The sequence below is a fragment of the Borostomias antarcticus genome, assembly GCF_949987555.1.
Source record: "Borostomias antarcticus genome assembly, chromosome: 21".
NCBI lineage: Eukaryota > Metazoa > Chordata > Actinopteri > Stomiiformes > Stomiidae > Borostomias > Borostomias antarcticus.
The window spans coordinates 9,485,550-9,504,557 of NC_140254.1; the positions used below are offsets into that span (position 1 = coordinate 9,485,550).

At 46.9% G+C, this 19,008-nt stretch overlaps 3 protein-coding genes across 5 annotated transcripts in view; 1 reads left to right on the forward strand and 2 right to left on the reverse strand.

Annotated features, from left to right (window-relative positions):
- Window positions 1-7,035: 7,035 nt before the first annotated feature.
- On the forward strand, window positions 7,036-8,555 carry LOC311322795 (interleukin-6-like; the record flags this gene model as incomplete). Its single annotated transcript, XM_084454913.1, has 4 exons — window positions 7,036-7,203; window positions 7,335-7,415; window positions 7,846-7,974; window positions 8,358-8,555. 4 exons carry the CDS (start codon window positions 7,036-7,038, stop codon window positions 8,553-8,555), a joined length of 576 nt encoding a protein of 191 aa, XP_084311039.1.
- A 1,747-nt stretch (window positions 8,556-10,302) lies between these two features.
- tomm7 (translocase of outer mitochondrial membrane 7 homolog (yeast)) lies at window positions 10,303-14,969 on the reverse strand. Its single transcript, XM_084455398.1, has 3 exons — window positions 14,805-14,969; window positions 11,058-11,106; window positions 10,303-10,894 (listed from the first exon to the last, which is right to left on the reverse strand). The coding sequence occupies exons 1-3, from the start codon at window positions 14,905-14,907 to the stop codon at window positions 10,879-10,881; spliced, it is 168 nt and encodes a 55-aa protein (XP_084311524.1). The 5' UTR covers window positions 14,908-14,969; the 3' UTR covers window positions 10,303-10,878.
- A 945-nt stretch (window positions 14,970-15,914) lies between these two features.
- hycc1 (hyccin PI4KA lipid kinase complex subunit 1) overlaps window positions 15,915-19,008 on the reverse strand; it is a 30,327-nt gene continuing 27,233 nt past the window's right edge. For 2 of the 3 annotated variants that reach the window (XM_084455103.1, XM_084455104.1), the window contains exon 12: window positions 18,221-18,347. Coding sequence is in view for 1 of the 3 variants with exons in the window: in XM_084455105.1 (XP_084311231.1) it covers window positions 17,842-18,347 (506 nt within the window). In the remaining 2 variants the exon portion in view is untranslated. Of the gene's footprint in view, window positions 18,348-19,008 lie in introns of all 3 variants that reach the window. The other variant, XM_084455105.1, reaches the window with a different exon arrangement.

Sequence of the window (19,008 nt, forward strand, 5' to 3'; positions counted from 1 at the left end):
TTCTGGTGCACTCTGAATTGCATACTAATTGCAATTGCAGTGTGCTGAAGTGTCCTTGAACAAGACTCCGAACCCTAAATCACTCACGAGTGGCACGGTGGCGCAGCACTTAGCACTGTCGTCTTACAGCAAGAAGGTCCAGGGTATCTCCCGGGTCTTTCTGTGTGGAGTTTGCATGTTGTCCCCGTGTTTGCAAGGGTTTCCTCCCAAGAACCCAATACGAAAAATATGCAGAAGAACAGATGCTCTCCAATCCGGTCCCTGACCAGGACCTGGACTGAGCACTTGATCTTGGTCCCCAGGCGCCACTGACGAGGCTTCCCACTGCTCCTGGCTGCTCCTGGAGGAGGACAGCTAGGATGGGATAAATGCAGAGGACAAATTCCACCAGCGGCCACATGTGTGTGTTCTCTGACGCCGCCCATTGCTAGTGTGCTGTGTGTGTCACAAAGCTGTATGATTAGATATAAAAGACTTGAAAAGTCGCCATGTTTGCTTAAAATACTTATTGTCTATAGGTAATAGTCACAACAAGAGAATAGGTACTACCGGAAAACAGTGGTACCCCAAATGCTGAGTCTAACAAATACAGTATGGCGAATAACATTGGAATATGTCTTTAGATGTTAAATTATCATATATTAAATGTGAAAAAATGCTTTGGTCAGAATCAGAATCTGTTTATTGCAGTTTTTCAATATACTAGGAATTTGGACGTGGTGCATAACATTCAGACAACATTGGACAGCGTGCAGGGACGAGACAGGACAGTGCAAAGGGCGAGTACAAAATGCTAGTGCAAAAAAGGGATAAGCTAAGAGAGAAGAACAATATACAAAAATAGCGCTGTCTGTGTATATACAGTGAGTATGCAGAGTGTGTGTGTGTGTGTGTGTGTGTGTGTGTGTGTGTGTGTGTGTGTGTGTGTGTGTGTGTGTGTGTGTGTGTGTGTGTGTGTGGCGTGATGTGTGAGTGCGGCACGTCCTATACATACAAGCGGGTCATGTGCACGTGTGTGCATGTGTATACAGTATGTGTGAAGTGGTATGAGTGTGGTGCATCCTATACAGAACATTCAGGTCATGTGCAAGTGTCTAGTGTCTTGTTGAAGAGGCTGATGGCCGTGGGGAAGAAGCTGTCTCTGTGGCGTGCAGACGTGGTCCTGATGGACCACAGCCTCCTGCCTGAGGGGAGTGGCATGAAGAGATTATGGCCGGGGTGGGAGGGGTCGGCCGCAATCTGCCTGGCCCGCTTCAGGGTCCTGGAGTTGTGCAGGACCAGGAGGGAGGGCTGGTTGCAGCCGATCACCTTCTCAGCGGATCGGATGACGCGCTACAGTCTGGCCCTGTCCTTGGCTGTAGCGGCGGAGTACCAGATGGTGATGGAGGAGGTGAGGATGGACTCGATGATGGAGGTGTAGAAGAGTGAGGGAGCTGATGTTTAGTTCCCATTTGAGGTCCCAGGAGATGCTGGTGCCCAGGAAGCGGAAGGAGGCGACAGTGGTCACTGGGGTGTCATTCAGGGTGATGGGGGGGGTGGTGGTGGGTGGATGGCTGATTTCTTCCTGAAGTCTACAATCATCTCCACTGTCTTGAGAGCATTGAGCTCCAGGTTGTTTTGGGCACATCAGGACAGCAGCTGGTCGATCTCCCACCTGTAGGTGGACTGGTCTCCCTCAGAGATGAGTCTGATGAGGGTGGTGTCAGTCGCAAACATCAGGAACTTGACAGACTGGTGGCTGGAGGTGCAGCTGTTCAGGGAGAAGAGTAGGGGGGAAAGGACGCAGCCCTGGGGGGATCCTGTGCTGATGGACCTGGAGTCGGAGATGTTTTTGACCAGCTTCACGTGCTGTTTCCTGTCGGACAGGAAGTGGGTGATCCACCTGCAGGTAGAGTCAGGCTCGTGGAGCTGGTGGATGGTGTTGAAGGCAGAGCTGAAATCCACAAACAGGATCCTGGCGTAGGTGCCTGCGTGTTCCAGAGACTGTGGAATATAATGAGGGGCCATGTTTACTGTGTCGTCCACAGACCTGTTTGCTCTTTAGGTGAACTGCAGGGGGGCCAGGAGTGGGGCCGTGATGAATTTGAGGTGTAGCAGAACAAGGCGCTCAAAATCTCCATTACTACAGAGGTCAGGGCGACGGGCCTGTAGTCATTGAGGCCAGTGATCTTTGTTTTCTTGGGGACAGGGATGATGGTGGAGGTCTTGAAGCAGGCTGGTACATGGCATGTCTCTAGTGAGGTGTTGAAGATGTCAGTGAACACCAGGGACAGCTGATCAGCTCAGTACTTCAGCATGGAGAGGGAGACAGAGTCTGGTCCGGACGCTTTCTAGGGGTTCTGTCTCCTGAACAGGCGGTTCACTTCCTTCTCTAGGGGTGTGGGGGGGCATTGTTTGTCAAATCTGCAGAACAACTCGTTCAGGTCATTGGCCAGGCATGGGTCGTCAGTGGACTGGGGGGGATTGTAGTTGGTGATCTGTCTCAGGCCTTTCCAGACAGAGGATGTGTTCCCTTCTGAGAACTGATGTAGTCGTTTCTCTGAGAAGCGTCGTTTAGCCTCCTTCACTGACTTACTAAACATGTACTTGGCCTCTTTAAACCGTTCCCTGTCTCCACTCTTTCTTTTTCAGTCCCCAGTGCAGATTTTATAGAAAAAAACAATAATGTATTTGTTAGGGTTAGGTTGTAGTAGCTATGGAAAAAGAGTTGTGTCTCAATGAGGACATTTTAGTACTTTTTTTAGTACAGGTTTGTTGAAAATTCACATGTCCCAGAATTTCACCATTTTGGGCTGGTCCACAAACCAGCCTACCACAGGAAGGGAGGGTCAAAAACGGGATTTGACTTCTGACATGACTCATTATGCTCAGTATCTCAAATACAGAGATTACTCATCATTCATGTATTCATCTGAAATTCTCTTTCGGTATTAGGCACCAACAGCAATTTGCACTGGGGATTGTGGGTGCTAGAATTGACAGTGGAATATTCACCAACCAATCAGTTGAGAGATTGAGAATGAACTTTTTTTTCTTCAAAGAAATTCATTATTTCCATTAAACATGAATCTTCCAGTATGTGCGTAAACGTCCATTACCGGTATTTGAATGGGACAATCATTTGCTTTGTGTTGAGGTTGGGTGGATATGTGTTTGAACAGGGAAAGACCATGTGGTGAGAAGGGGGGTTCTTTATTTAGATGCCCCCCCTGCTGACAGCACTTCTGTCAAGGCCTAGTTGCGATACGTTATATCAGCGGCTGTTCCACTGAGGAAATTCCGAGTGTCCACCCAGATACTCAGGGGTTTCTGGACGGGCATTATTGAGAGCATCCTGACTGGCAACATCACGGCCTGGTATGGGAGCAGCGCCATGCAAACCTGGAAAGCCCTGCAGAGAGAGGCACGGTCAGCAGAACGCATCACAGGGGGATGCTCCCACCCTTCCAGCACATCTACACAAGGCCACTCCTTCTGCCGGTACACAGCCTCTCTACCGCCAAGACCTCTGCAGCGCCTCCTCATGGCCACACACGGTAACTGGGTCCCCTGCGGTCCCAGGCTAAACTGTAGGGGATCTCGGAGCAGCAGTGAGTAGGGGGCGTAAGATTATTATTTTATTTTTTCCCTCTTGCTGGTAACTGTGAGTCATTTGATAAGCTTAACAAGAATCTCCTCACATCGATTCCCGTATTCGCTTTCACACCTTACTAAGTGTGTGTGTGTGTGTGTGTGTGTGTGTGTGTGTGTGTGTGTGTGTGCACAATAAAGAGGCATCGAGAGAGGAAGGGAGTGTCCTCCCATGTGCTACAACACACACACACAGTTTTTGAGAATTAGAAAAACTGAGAACGTCAAGAGTTCTAAGAAAATGTAATGAAATAAAAAGAAAGTGTGTTTCAGATGTGAGTTATGGAAACAGGAAACTGTACTGTAGATAGAGAGAGTTGCACAACTCCTGAGGCTGACAGGAAAGTGCAGTGTCATGACCAGTGGAAAGTGCACTGTCATGACCAGAGAGTTTACGTCTATTTCATACATTTAATGTGTCAGAGGTTAGAAAATATCAATACCACGTCACCAAAGACATATTACTGAACGGGCCTACCAAGCCCAGGGGCCCAAGAGCTCAGGGGGCCCCTCAAAAAACCTGATGAAAAACTGAAGCAATGGCCTAAACATTAAAGGAGTAGTAAAGGGAAAATGTATGTTTAGCCCTGTTTTAAGGTTACTTATGATCATATATAATGGTTCAGATCAAAACGTCGACAAAACTAGCACTTTTGAGAAAGTCTGTTTTGAACAACACAGGTATCGGCTCAAACCATGTCAAGGAGATGGTTTGAGCTCGAGGACATCTACACCAGAAGATGCCAGACCACGGCCAACAGGATCCTGAAAGACCCCAGCCACCCAGGAAATGAACATAACACACTCAGACCTTTATCTATCCATCCCAGCTTAATTTAATACATAGAAAGGGCACTTCTTGGGTTTTAAGTTAATTTGTAAAATTGTAATTTTTGCAAATTGTAAATTTGTAATTGAGTATTAGAGTTTATCTGTAATGGTAAATGGACTGCACTTATATAGCACTTTTATCCAAAGAGCTTTACAATGGCCTCTCATTCACCCATTCACACACCAACAGCTACCATGCAAGGTGCTAGTCTGCTTATTGGGAGCAATTTGGGGTTCAGTGGCTTGCCCAAGGACACTTCGACATGTGGACAGGAGGAGGCAGGACTCGAACTGCCGACCCTCATTGGACGACCTGCTCTACCACTGAGCCACAGCCGCCCCCATCTGTAGCATAGCAACACTTCTCTGTGCCTGTACACCGTACATTACATGACGAATAAGAGGAATCTTGAATCATGGAGGGTACCCCTCCTTCAACCCAGCACCAGATAGACCGGTCCAGAGAGGCCGGTCCAGAGAGATCGGTCCAAAGAGACCGGTCCAGAGGGGCCGGTCCAGAGAGACCGGTCCAGAGAGGTTGGTCCAACGAGGCTGGTCCAAAGAGACCGGTCCAGAGGGGCCGGTCCAGAGAGGCTGGTCCAGAGGGGCCGGTCCAGAGAGGTTGGTCCGGGGCTGGTCCAGAGAGGCTGGTCCAAAGAGGTTGGACTGAGGCTGGTCCAGAGAGGCCGGTCCAGAGAGGTTGGTCCGAGGCTGGTCCAGAGAGGCTGGTCCAGTGAGGTTGATCCGAGGCTGGTCCAGAGAGGCGGGTCCAGAGAGGCTGGTCCGAGGCTGGTCCAGAGAGGCCGGTCCAGAGAGGCCGGTCCAGAGAGGCGGGTCCAGAGAGGCGGGTCTGAGGCTGGTCCAGAGAGGCGGGTCCAGAGAGGCTGTCCTGTCTCCCTTCCTGTTCACACTCACACAGGATCTCAGATACCACCTGGAGACGTGCCACCGGCAGAAGTCCTCGGAAGGCTCTGCTTCTGTCAGATGTGTAAAGGGAAGACAGGAGGAGGAACACAGCCTGGACAACAGGGTCCTTTGTCCCTAAAGAAGGGACAGAGCCGACTCTACTGCCGAGTCTCAAGTCCTTTGATGTGTGTAGAACGACGTTCAACATGTTCACCGTAACAGGGTGGACAAGCTGATCGGGAGGGCGGGCTCTTTTCTGGGGGTCAGCCTGGACTCACTGGTTGCAGAGAGAAGAATGCTGGGCCTTCATGGAAATGTCTCTCACCCATGGTTGGAGGAGCACCTTCAGCATCAAATCAAATCAAATTGAATCAAATCAAACTTTATTTATATAGCGCATTTCATACACAGAGGCAACACAATGTGCTTTACAGAGAACAAGGGAGGTGGGCATAGGTCCCACCCCTACATATTCCAGAGGGAAGCAAAAAAAACAGTTTCACCTGGGGGCCAGAAAAGTGAGCTGTAAAAATTCTTCCCTGACCTCCCACTAGACTGGTCCTGCCATGGTGCTCTACAGAGCGCTTCCATAGGTCCTTCCTACCAGCCGCCATCACACTGCTCAATGGGGGACACTTTGGACACTTTGGACCTGAGCCAGCTTGGAGTGTGCCTTCCCATCGTCTGGGGTTTTCTAAGTTGAAATAGTTGCTAGAACCCGGGGAGCACAGCCATTAACAAGACTATGCCAACTGCTTTGGATTGGTTCAAACCTGAACAAAGACTTTTTGTCATTGGTTCTGCAAATGATTATTTTATTTATTTTACCCTCAAATAGATTCCTGCCACTTTAAGCGACACAATCTGAATGAAAGTCCGCTGAGACACATTACATGTGAAATAGGAGTCTCTAGTTGAGCAAAGCCTTAGGAGACTGGCTCGTGAGTCATTATTATTTGTATTATTATTGTTATTATTATGTTATTATATTGTACATATTGTGCATTGTCTGAAAATAATATGTACATTGCAAATTATCTGTATTTTGAGTCACCAGGCCAGAACCATATTCTTTGCTTAACGTGGGCCTACCTGGCCAATACACCTGATTCTGTGCCCAGGAGGATTCTGTTCACCTAGTGTGGATCTGGGTGTGTGTGAGAGAGAGAGAGAGAGAGAGAGAGAGAGAGAGAGAGAGAGAGAGAGAGAGAGAGAGAGAGAGAGAGCTACTACAAATCACCACGATATCCATAATGAGTCTAATATTCTATGGATATTCTAATCTACAGATATCTAATATTCTCGTCAATATGGTGACGTTGGACTGCTCAGAATACCATAGATATTAATCTACATAATCGCCACTTCCTGCGGCCTCGTGCAACGTAGGCCCGTTGAAGAAATTGGATTTCGAGGGAAGGGCTTTGGGGAGGAAATCCAAGTATCTGAAGTGGCCTATAAATGCCCAGCGCATCACTATGAAAAGTCAAAGTTGAGCATCATTGGTTATACTGATTGGCCTGCAAACGGTTAACTGGAAACATGCCTTCAACGACGAGTAAGTGATGTCACGCCTTTCGCTTTCGCTGTTTCTTACTTTTCAGTGTATTGTCACCCGCTAAAGAGCTTCTCCATGCATACCTTTCAGATGCCGCTCTCTGCGCCGCAATGCTGGTATGCCTTGTGTTGAATGTAACCGGGAGCCCGGTACACAGCGCCCACTACAGCGAGATTGCTTCTGCAGAGACCACGGGAGATGAGCTTCAGTCAGACTCTGACTGGGAGTTGTTAATCAAGACGCTTGTGGATGAAGTCAAGAAACTCCGACACGAAAAGGTGAGTACTGAGTCCAGCCCATTATCTAATATTTCATAGGCTACTGAAGTTGTTCCGTTCAGAGATGCAACTGTTTTTAGTGCAAGGTGGGGCTGGCGAGTCTCACTGTCCTGTTGTTCCCTCCCAACTAGATTAAGCATCTGGATACATTAGTGGACGAGTCTCACTACACATTACCCACGCCCAAAGCAACCTGCACTGACTTCAGCAAGGTAACCGTTTCTCTGTGTGGTGTCTGTTTTTTTATGTGCGGTGTCCTAATAAGTGCGCCTCACCATCCTCTGTAGGCTACAGTTGTGTGGAAAAAACGACACTTTTAACTCTTAAGGGAAAGGAGTGAATTATCTCTGCTTCTGTGGTTCTGCTGGTTTGTTCATGCCAGTGTTGGAGTGCTTTCGGACACATAATGGCAGAGTTACAGGCCCTAGTAATTAAAACATACAAACACTATTGTTATGCAGTAAATAACTACATTGAACATAAGCATCCTAGTGCCTGTTGATTAGCCTCTTGAGTCCACCCTGATCTGGCGAGTCACTTCCCGTTAGCTGGCGAGGCTACCTGTTGATACCAGAGTCCTGAGCGTGCCCTGAGGCTACCGTTTGATACCAGAGTCCTGACAGTGCCCTGGCTCTCTTGCAGGTGCCGTGTCAGCAGAAGTTGTTCAGGGGCTTAGTGGAGTACGAGGCCCTGCTCCAGCATGTTGAGCAGCCAGGCTCCTTTCTCCTCCGCTCCAATATCGGGAGATTGGTCCAGATCCTGAGACGCAAGGTATTGTTTTTCATTAAAACTTTGATTTTGATTCTACTTAAATCAAGCATGTCTTTTTTCACACACACACACACACACACACACACACACACACACACACACACACACACACACTACAGATCTGATCCCTCATGTTTTGTCTGTGTAACGGGCGTCCATTCTCAGTCATGTCCATAGGTTTCCATTTCTCAACCCCCGAAGCTGCATGTGTGTGTGCTGTGTGGCCTCTCACCCGTGTGTAGTGTGTGTCACCGTGTGGTGGGTTAAAGACCCTGTAATTATTTGAATGTGTCCAAAGCACTTCCACTGAGGAGTCATATTGTGATTCAGCGGTCAGTATGGTCTACAAGGTTCTTATCCTTCCTCCACCCCTTACCCCTCAGATGAAGGACCCCGACAGCATGGCCGCCCTGACCGTCACGGTGCCCAGGGAGACGGCGTGGGAGAGGGAGGTCACTGCCGTCGTGGTCCTGCGCGACCTGTCCGACTTCCTGGTGGACACCAAGCGGGCGCTGTGTAAGATGGAGCAGTGCCACAAGAAGAGGTTCATCACAGGGTTCGCCTCCGCAGTGACAGCGTGACAGGCCCTGGTGCACACAGTGCTGACTGAAATTTATTTATTATATTTTTGATAATATTTATTTATTTATTTGTTTAGTAGGCCTATTCATGGTTTCTGGAACTTGAAGTACATTTTGTTATGGCAATTGTAAAAGAAAAAAATGTTTGTTAGTTTCAGTATAAATTGTCTTTTGCACTGAAACTGAAGCATTTTCTATAACTGTAAAATGATTATCATTTTAAGGAAGACAATTTTTAATTATCAATTGCAATGTAAAATGAATGTATGGTATTTATTCATGTCACTTGAACAGCTACTATTGTGAGCCTACTGTGTGAAATCTTGTATGAAATATTTATTTATACCCCATATTTATATATTATTGATACCCCAAATAGTATTTATATATAATTGATACCCCGAATAGTATTTATGGCCCAGATAAGGTTCCTGGTCATTGGAAATTACTTCTGAGCTTGCTCATGTTTACATGCTGAAGTGCCTTGGATGTCTGTTAACTGTGTCGTGAATGTTTTCAATGAGCAATAATAAACCTATAGGAATATGAAATAACTTGTTCCTGTGTTCACTTAAAGGAGTAGTAAAGGGAAAATGCATGTTTAGCCCTGTTTTAAGGTTACTTATGATCATATACAATGGTTCAGATCAAAACGTTGACAAAACTAGCACTTTTGATAAAGTTTGATAATTGCTCTACCACCGTTTTGGTCATACAATGGATGTGGATGGGCACCTTGAAAAATCATTCAAAAAAACATGTTTAACACTCAATTTCAAAGACAAGAAACTCACAGAGGTGTTAGTTGGCGTTCCGACATATCATTCGCCATAAAGTAAGATTCTAGTTCATCTGGAAAGGCTTTTTTAAATATTTAGCATAGAACTATTTAGTCACAGCACATACGTGTGTAAACTTCCGCAAACTAGGTAGCCTAGCAGCATAAACAATAACAATAGCTACCGCAAGTAGTTCTGCTTCCTGAATCCCCTCTGCGGATTGATCTACACATCTACAACGGTACAACGGCGAATTTGATGTCAGAACACCAACGGACACCAATTACCCCCTCGGTGAGCTTCTTGTCTTTGAAATCGAGAGTTTAACATGTTTTTAAATGATTTTTCAAGGTGCCCACCCACATCCATTGTATAACCAAAACGGTGGTAGAGCAATTATCAGACTTTCTCAAAAGTGCTAATTTTGTCAACGTTTTGATCTGAACCATTGTATATGATCATAAGTAACCTTAAAACAGGGCTCAACATGCATTTTCCCTTTTCTACCCATTTAAAACCTGTGACAAGAGACATTTCCTCTTTATACTGCATTCATTATTCTTGGTCAATTCCTAGTCTCACATAGCCAGAGCTTTCTCCACACTTGGTTTGCTCTGAGCCAGCACTGGAGAAGGGTCTGGCTGGACTCTACCATTCAGGGATTGAGGGGGTCGCTGTATTTCTTTAAACCAATCACAATCGTCTTAGGCAGAGCGGTTGTTAAATAGCTGTTTCATGTAGTCTGGGTTGAATCTGATTGGGCGGAGAATCAGATCTGTTGCCACTGATTGGGTAGTAATAAAGGAATGACAAGACTTATCCCCAAAACCTACATCGGAGTCAGATAAGCCAATTCCGCACCCTGGGTTGAACTCCTGCTCTAAACACACAGTGAGCATAGAATAAAATGAAGCAAAAAGACATTAGGTGAGCCATGATCATAGAAGTACAATGCACCCGTCAAAGTTTTATAGTGGAAACTATTTAATACTACAAAGTTGTTTCTGAATGGTTACTTAAATGTTACTTGTCCAGGGTTGGTAAAAAAAAAAAAAACAGCTTTCAACTGAAAGACAGCTCTGAATTTTCTGACGATAAATAATGTAAAAATACATGAATCAATGACATATCAGAAAGACATGCTGTTTTCACACATTTCCAAACAGACGATTCAGAAACACCAGACATGACCGTCACAGTGAAGATAGGAAGATGATTCAGAATTTTTGGCCTTTGATCAGAAAATGAATAAAAAACTCTTTCCAATAAATGACCAATAAAGATAGTGATTCTGTATATCCATAATTTAGACGGTCGTCTCCACATGGCCCTCCATACATATGGGCAATAGTCCCAAACACACTACAGTACTGCAGACATGTTTACATTAGTAAAACTGGGGCTTGTTGTTGCACTGAGGGTGAGATGGAGTCCATGAGGGTGAGATGGAGTCCATTTGGGTGAGATGGAGTCCATTTCCAAAGCGGCCGCTGATGGCAAGGTCATGTGTCCATGGTGAGAAAGGGTGATTGTCAGGGTCCTCCTCAACCCCACAGCAAACTAAAAAGAGAGTGGAAAAGTGAAGAAGTGTTGAGGCCTTGAGAAGAGAGTTATACGATGGATCATCATCACAGGAAGAGGGATGCTGTGAACAGCCCTGGTTGAAACCACGCTGGTTAGACATCGGCTATCACCCACACAACGTGTACACACACACACACACCTGAAGACTGTGGGATCTGGCATCCCTGGGTCTGCTCCTCGTTTGAAACCTGCGGATCAGAGACAAAAGAGGGTTCAGATAAGAAGTCTAAAACAACTGCCGGAAACATCAGACGTGTGTGTGTGTGTGTGTGTGTGTGTGTGTGTGTGTGTGTGTGTGTGTGTGTGTGAGTGAGTGAGAGAGAGTGAGAGAGAGAGAGAGAGAGAATGATTTTAGTGACATTCTGCTGAATAGGAAATCTGACACTCTTCTGTCATTCATGTCGCATACGATGACATCACGTCCTGCGTGCTAACTACCGATGTTACAAATCCTGGATGCTGAGGCTGGATTTCCCCAGGGCTCAACGGAAGAAGAACTCTCTCTGGCTTCCTTAAAAGCATGGTAAAATAACCAGCTAGGAGGACCACAGTTTGGTGGCCCCCAGAGTGTGGTGTCGCAAGACACGAGTGATGTGTGAGGGCGGGACAGCCCACAGGGTGTGAGGTCACACATTCAATCGTCCCGCAGTGGCCAACTTCCTCCTACCAGTTGTCTAACAGGAAGTTCCTACTTCTATGTATATGTCCTTCTTATTATATAGTTTTTATTCATATTCATAGTAGTTTTATTTTAATTTTAATATATTTGGCTTTCTTCCCTTTTGCTGTATTTTATGGTGGTGGTGTTTTTTCTCTTACAATGTTTTAATTTATATTAAACTGAATTTATCTTAAATTATTTTAATTGTTTTATTTTGTTTGTGAAGCAGTTTGCAACCCTGTTTTGAAAAGATTTTAAAATAAAGTGTATTATTATTATTATTATCATTATTATTTTTGTTGTTATTATTGTTGGTATTATTATTATTATTGTTATTATATACACACACTTTGTTTACATATGCCCTACCAGGGAAAGCTCATCCTGTCAGTATGCACCTCCTAGAGTGAGGGGCAGAAGGGGAGATGGATATTCCTCATTGAATCTTATTTGCACAAATCAAAGAACAGTGTTGGTTGTTGACCACTGAAGGCCATCTTGAGGATTTTGTCTCGTCACCAGGGGCCCAGTATTTCAAAACTTTCAATCTGGATCATAATCAGGATAGGATTAAATCTCAAAATTGGGTATTTCAAACCAGGATATGTGATCTTGACCTTCCTAAATTGGGATATGGATTTTGTTATCCAATCCTACCCAGAATCCTGATCAAATGTTGTTTCAAAATTCTAAGGTGGAATTTAGGATAGTTTTAATGCTAAAAATCAGGATTAGCTGGGACTACTGCCTCTTGTGGTGCCAATGTGAGAAATGCAGGCCAACATTGTCTGGAGTAACGGAAGGAGGGAGTGATAACCGGACAAACGCTATACTAGGTGTGCTGTCTTGCAGCCACCCACAAAAACACGAGCATGAAATCCACTTCTACAACGACGTGAACGACGACGTTGGTATTGGTTTGAGTATCTGGACCAAAAACGAATACTCCCGAATACTGAATAGACCGTGTCAGTGACCCATGCTAATTTTGCATTTTTACCCATTTTCTAACTTGTCGCTATGCCTACAGTTTTAACAGTTCATACACATATATTGAAATGTTCACAGAACTGTGCTAATTCGTACAATGTAAGTGTCTAAGCTGTGTGACTTATAGTTTTCGCTGTGTTACAATATGTTCGGCAACTGCGCTCCCCGTTGAAACGTATGGCAAGTGAGTCAGCGAATTCTGTGTGTTCTGTGCTTTGGTGCTGTAGAGCTGTGCTGCTGCGCTGTGGTTGCTATGGTGACAGTTCACAGCATTATATTCCTACCTTCAGTTGAATGATACAGATTAGATAACTCTAAACAATCTGGAGCTCAAGGCTCTCAAGACAGTGGAGATGATTGTAGACTTTAGGAAGAAACCAGCCACGCACGCGCGCACAAACACACCTTAGTATTCTAAACAATCTGGGGATGAGTCTCGCCACACACAGTCTTCACTGGTGAGCGCAGGTGGGTAGCCCGGAGAGGGGTACACTGTCCCCGACCTGCTATGACATGAGGGGGCGGAGTTTCGCCATCACGCCACTAACCACGCCACGGACCTGTCAACTCAGCCTCTGAGTGAGCTAGAGACATACGGTCTTCGCCGGTGGGTGAAAGGAGATTGTCGGAAGTCACTGCACTGCCCTCGACCCACTGTTCCACTGCTCTCTGAGTCGGTCTCTGAGGTCATCCGACCAGGGTCTCCTGGCGGTGCCCCGGACCAGACTAAAAACCCAGGGTGACAGAGCATTTGAGGCCGTGGCGCCAAGACTCTGGAACGCTCTTCCCCAGGCCCTGAGAGCGCCATCCACTGATCTCAGGTTCAAAAAACTTCTTAAGACACACATGTTCAGGCAGGCCTTCGGCCTTGCCATTTTAATTTATTACTGTAAAGCACTCTGTGCATCCGTGCTGTGAAGAGCACTATATAAATAAAGCTTACTTACTTACTTACTGTGATCCGAGAGGGCGGAGTCTCGCCACAACGCTACTATCCACGCCACGGGCCCCACAACTCAGCCCGAGTGGGCTAGAGACACACGGTCTTCGCTGGTGGGCGCATGGAGATTGCCGGGAAGTCATTGCACTGCCCCCGACCAGCTCTGACCTGAGGGGGCGGAGTCTCACCACCACGCCACTATCCACGCCGCAGGCCCCACAACTCAGCCCGAGTGGGCTACAGACTCACGGTCTTCGCGAATCATTTAAATGATATAGGTCAAAACAGCGTTCAATTTGGCTTAAATATTAAAGCCACAATTGGTAAAATGAAGAACCGTTTGGGAGACTTAAGAGCCGGCTCTTATTGCTGAGCTGAGCCAAATGATCTGGCTCACTAAAAAGAGCCGGAATGCCCATCACTAGTCGACAGTGTACACATTTCCATGGAAACAATACCGCTTGAGGATTGTTGGTAGTGTAGTACTTCTCAAAGCTATCGCGAATAAAACATGATTTTCTTAAAACAAGGTTTCATATGGGCTTTTTTCTTCTATCATAAGGACTTCTGGTCACGATTCGTCTGATGAATTATTAGCTGGGTGCATGACTGAATTCTCGAAATAAAAAAAAACAACAACAAAACATTTTAAGTCTATGCCTGGGAAATGGGTTAGGGTTAGGGTGGAACTTCACTGACACGCTCTATTGAGCTCCGAATACTAATGGTGCGTTCGTTTATAACTGGGAGGTGGCAAATTGCGACTTGCTACTAGGAATTATTAAATAAAACACTGCATGAACTCGCACTTCCTCGTCGCAAATTCGGATATGTTTCTCAGCCCCCAGTTGCTCGAATGCACTAGATATAACTAGTTAACTGTGATATAATGGTATATAGCTCGAATGCACACAGGTCGGAAGTAGGTATTTTGCCACTTGCGACTTGCCACCTCCGACCACAAACGAACGCACCATAACGTACCGATTACCGAACGAATAGTGGAAAACTCGAGTTACTCGGGCCAGCCCTGCACAACCGCCTCTTATGCAGCAGAAGTATCTAGATTTGTGTGGCTAAACCAACCCTATCTGAGGATTTCATTCCACCACGATATTTCTGTTGATTAGGTAACGACATTCCTTCTGTGACAAACGAGGTTCTGCCATCAGTAGCTAGCTAACGTAGCTAATCACCTGTCATGCTGCTTTAATGGTTTACTAGCTACGCTAGCAGCAATGGTTAGCTAGCTAGCTAGCATGTGTAGCATGGCAGTATGGTGTCGCCCTACTCACCCAGGTAAAGCACCGTCGGGATGAAACCCCATCGGATGACGAACTGTCCGCACTGGAAGACCTGCTGCAGCCGCTGTTTGGTTTCTTTGCTTAATTTCGCCATGTTTTCACAGGTGAATTAGCTAAGTTAGCCGGCACTTCAGAGGGAATTTTGTGTAGGTTGCCAAGGACGTAAAGAGAGGAAGTCAACGGAAGTAAGCGGCCGTCAAGAGAGGCAGGTCATTTTGAGACAGTGGAATAATAGTGAGGAACGCCGCCTAGTGGATTTAAATGCACCTTGAAAGCCCTATTCACACATTATTGATGGGAGCTTCTGGCAGGAGGCTGCGGTCCTTCAGGACCAAAGCCGTTGGTCACAAAAGCAGTTTCTTCCCAACTGTAGTGATGGGCGAAAATGAACGAACGAATCTTTTTGAACGACTCTTTTTAGTGTCCGGGACGTACCAAACAGTCTGACGAACGTCCGACTACCTACACCCACTCCCTGCGTGCGGCTTCTTTCGTTGTCTGTGACCGAAGGTGAATCGTTCCCTGGCTTGCAAATGAACGTAACAGACGTATATAATTATGATTAAACGCCAGCACACCCCCGCGGCACTGAGTAGGTGGAGTCTGACCATGGATGTATTAACAGAACGTCTGACTCTTCACAGCAGCCAGCCGGCGCATACGCTGGGTGGTTCCCTGATCAATTGATCCCACCGCGCGGCGCCCAGGCCAGGCCAGCTTTCCTCTTGGCTACATAGCATTCTCACTAGCAGTATTACTAGCTGGCCCCCTTACTAGCAAACTAATATTATGTTAAAAACGTTAGCCGGACACATTTTGGCACTCGGACCATTGAGCTATATAATAACTCGGACACATTTGGCCTGACACCGCCAAGAGGGGCGCTAATCTTGGGAGCACCCTACTAGTTTTAGCTTTGACACAAACCGAAGCAATCAACGTAGAGTGGCTTTTACCAAAAGTACACCAAAGTATCACCAAAGTAAGAATTACAATGATGGGTTACAGAGAACAGAGAAAGGCTGAAATATAGAAACACTTTATTCCCAGAAGCTCTAGCAAGTGAGTAATTTTCAGACAAAAAGCCCCCCCCCCCCCACCAAAAAAACACAACAACTTTAGTACAGCAACAGTATGTACAATTTACAAAAGACTATTTTCACATTCTGTAAAACAACATACAGAAACATGATGATTGTTATTTGTTCAACCTCATGGATATAAAAAAGAAGACTCGAACACTTTGAATGACGGAACACACCCTCTAGAACACTAGGCTTGTGGAACCATAGGTGGAACACTTGTTTTTTTAATGAGTTCTCTTACAGATGAATACCACAGTGTTCTGTCCGTCCGATAGACTGGTTCTTTCAATATGGATCTGAGTGAAGCAGGCGATGATGGATTTAACATACGAATGCAAGAACACTGTAGACAGGGCAAGGGATCAGAGTGGAGAGTCAAAGTGCACAATTCCAAATAAGCCCCCTACCCCCGTAGCAACTTACACAGATGTGAAAGGCTCGGACAGGAGTAGCCAATGAGGATCTGCACCATGTTCATGATAGGAGAGGCAGAGCCTATGCTATATTATTTTTGAGCCATCCTTTCAGCTACGTCCTCACAGCTGAGATAGGGGACAGATGGATGTGGGTCATGGTACAGAGCTGAGATAGGAGACAGATGGATGTGGGTCATGGTACAGAGCTGAGATAGGGGACAGATGGATGTGGATCATGGTACAGAGCTGCGATAGGGGACAGATGAATGTGGGTCATGGTACAGAGCTGAGATAGGGGACAGATGAATGTGGGTCATGGTACAGAGCTGAGATAGGGGACAGATGAATGTGGGTCATGGTACAGAGCTGAGATAGGGGACAGATGGATGTGGGTCATGGTGGAGACATGTTTTGGCGTGAGGAGCTCATCCTACAGGGTTGTCACTCTCGTGCTTTTAACTCGATGGGGGGAGTTAATGCTGGTAGAAAACACAGCTTTCTCTCTTTAATAGGAAGATTCCACAGCTACAAACCACTAACCCTCTTTTTCAAAATACCAGATTAAACACAAGTCGCCCTGTCTCTCTCTTTCATACCATCAAGTCCACGGTTAATACATCATACAAACACCATACAGCTATGAACCTCAAATCAAGTTTCAAACTCTTATCAGAAGGTGCTGTGGGAAGGACAGGGAGGATTATTGCTTCCAAGAATGACATCAATACTTTTAACAATTGCAAACATTTAGGACAGATTCTTTTTTTATTTGGTTTTCCTAATTTAGTGGTTGTTCCATATCATTTTTAGGGCAGAGCATCTCAGAGGGAGGGGAGAGAGTGAACAAGTAGTCGCTGTGGCAACAGCAGAATGGGAAGAGGGGTTAATTTATTGGTAAAGAGGGGACCATTTTTATAAAGTAGAAACACTAGTTTAATTCGGTTCAATATCGTGTTCACTGTATCAACCAGCAGCCTTTATTCTAAAAACAGTTGTGCAAACACACGGTCTCTCACACACACACACACACACACAGTACCTGCCCACAGAGAAAGAGGGGCGTGGTCAGGATGTACAGAAATACCAGGCATGACAAGAGCCTATTAAAATACTAATCATTTTGAAAAAATCTGGCAGTTAAGCGATGTGCACCCGTCCAATGATCATCAGTCACTCGCAGACAGCAGGGCTGCAGTCTCACCGGGACACCACCAGAGGGCAGTAGTGCAGTAGTTACAGGAGCTCCTGCTGTATCTGGCCCAGATGGGGTTCTCAGTGATATGGGGGGGGGGGGGGGGGGGTTGGGCTCCGTGTGTGAGTGGGGCGCGGCAGGGCAGGGGGCGGGGCTCAGCTGGACTGAGGGGGAAAGAGGAAGATGGCAGTGAGCGAGGAAGAGGAGGATGAGAGGAGTGTGTTCCATGAGTTTGTGATTCAATCCTACTGGCAGGCTTGTCCCAGTTCACAGGTCGAGGGTCAGGGTTAGGGTTGAAGGGTTACAGGCGGTGTTTCGGGGGGGAGGGTGAGGGGTCAGAGGTCGGTGCCGAGGTGCACGCTGATGCTGGGGGAGCGCCGAGTATGGTTGGGGGCGGGGCTTAGATACCCCAGCCCCTCCTCCTGCAGGCTGCACGAATAGCGGCCGGCCTGGACGGCACGACCTCCGAGGGGAGGGGCGTGGCCGCCGGCGTGCTCAAAGGAGCGCGAGAAGACGGCGCTGGCCGTGCGCGTCAGGCTGCCGAGGGCGCCGGTCCTGGGCACCGATTGGCTGGAGGTCAGCGTCAGGCGCTTGAGGGAGAGCTCCGCGCTGTCGCTCGCCGCCCGCCCCATGGATGGACACGCCTCTTTGTCCTTGCTGGACCTGCCCCCCCCGCCCAGACGGCATTTCTTATTGGACCTCGCCCCCGGGGTCGCCGTGGGGTTGCTCACGGTGATGGTGGGCGGCGGAGTTAGGTCGGACCCGGCCCTGCCTGACCACACCCCCTCGTCCACCTCAGAAATCTCCATCAGCTCGTCCGGGGAACCCAGATCAACTGCGTCTTGAGAGAGGGAGAGAGAGAGAGGAAGAGAACGAGCATTAACACAAAGAGAGAGGAAATGTGAGAGAGGAAGAAAGCCATGTTTCTGTCATAAAGCCCATTTGAAAGCACATCCTGAAACCCTCTAGCGCAGAAACCTCATTAGACCACAGGCCTCGGGTTCCCATCAGGAACCTCATTAGACCACAGGCCTCGGGTTCCCATCCAGCTGTCATCTTTCAATAACACCAGACAAAGACAGACTGCTATTGTCGCTAGTGTGCGGTCGATCTAGCAGAGCAGGCTGTGACAGTGTGTGTTGAATTACAGCCTGGAACAGGAGGCGCCGAGTACGGTCACACACACACACAGCAGTTAGGTGAGAGCATAAGAGTAAGAGTTCTCACAGAGCCCCAGAGCAGGAGTGAGTAGGGAGGAGGAGAGTCAAAGCAGAGAGCCCAGGAGTCATGACAGGAAAAAACACACACACACACACAAAAATACCCACCCCAGACACACAATGCCCCACACATGCACACACAGACCGGAGGGCTACGGATATTATATCACTGTACACCAGTTAACAGCTAATAGATAGGCAGGTCTTTCACACGACAGGGAAATACACTCTATGGACAAAAGGATTGGGTCACCTACACCTAATATGGAAGCTATAACAGCT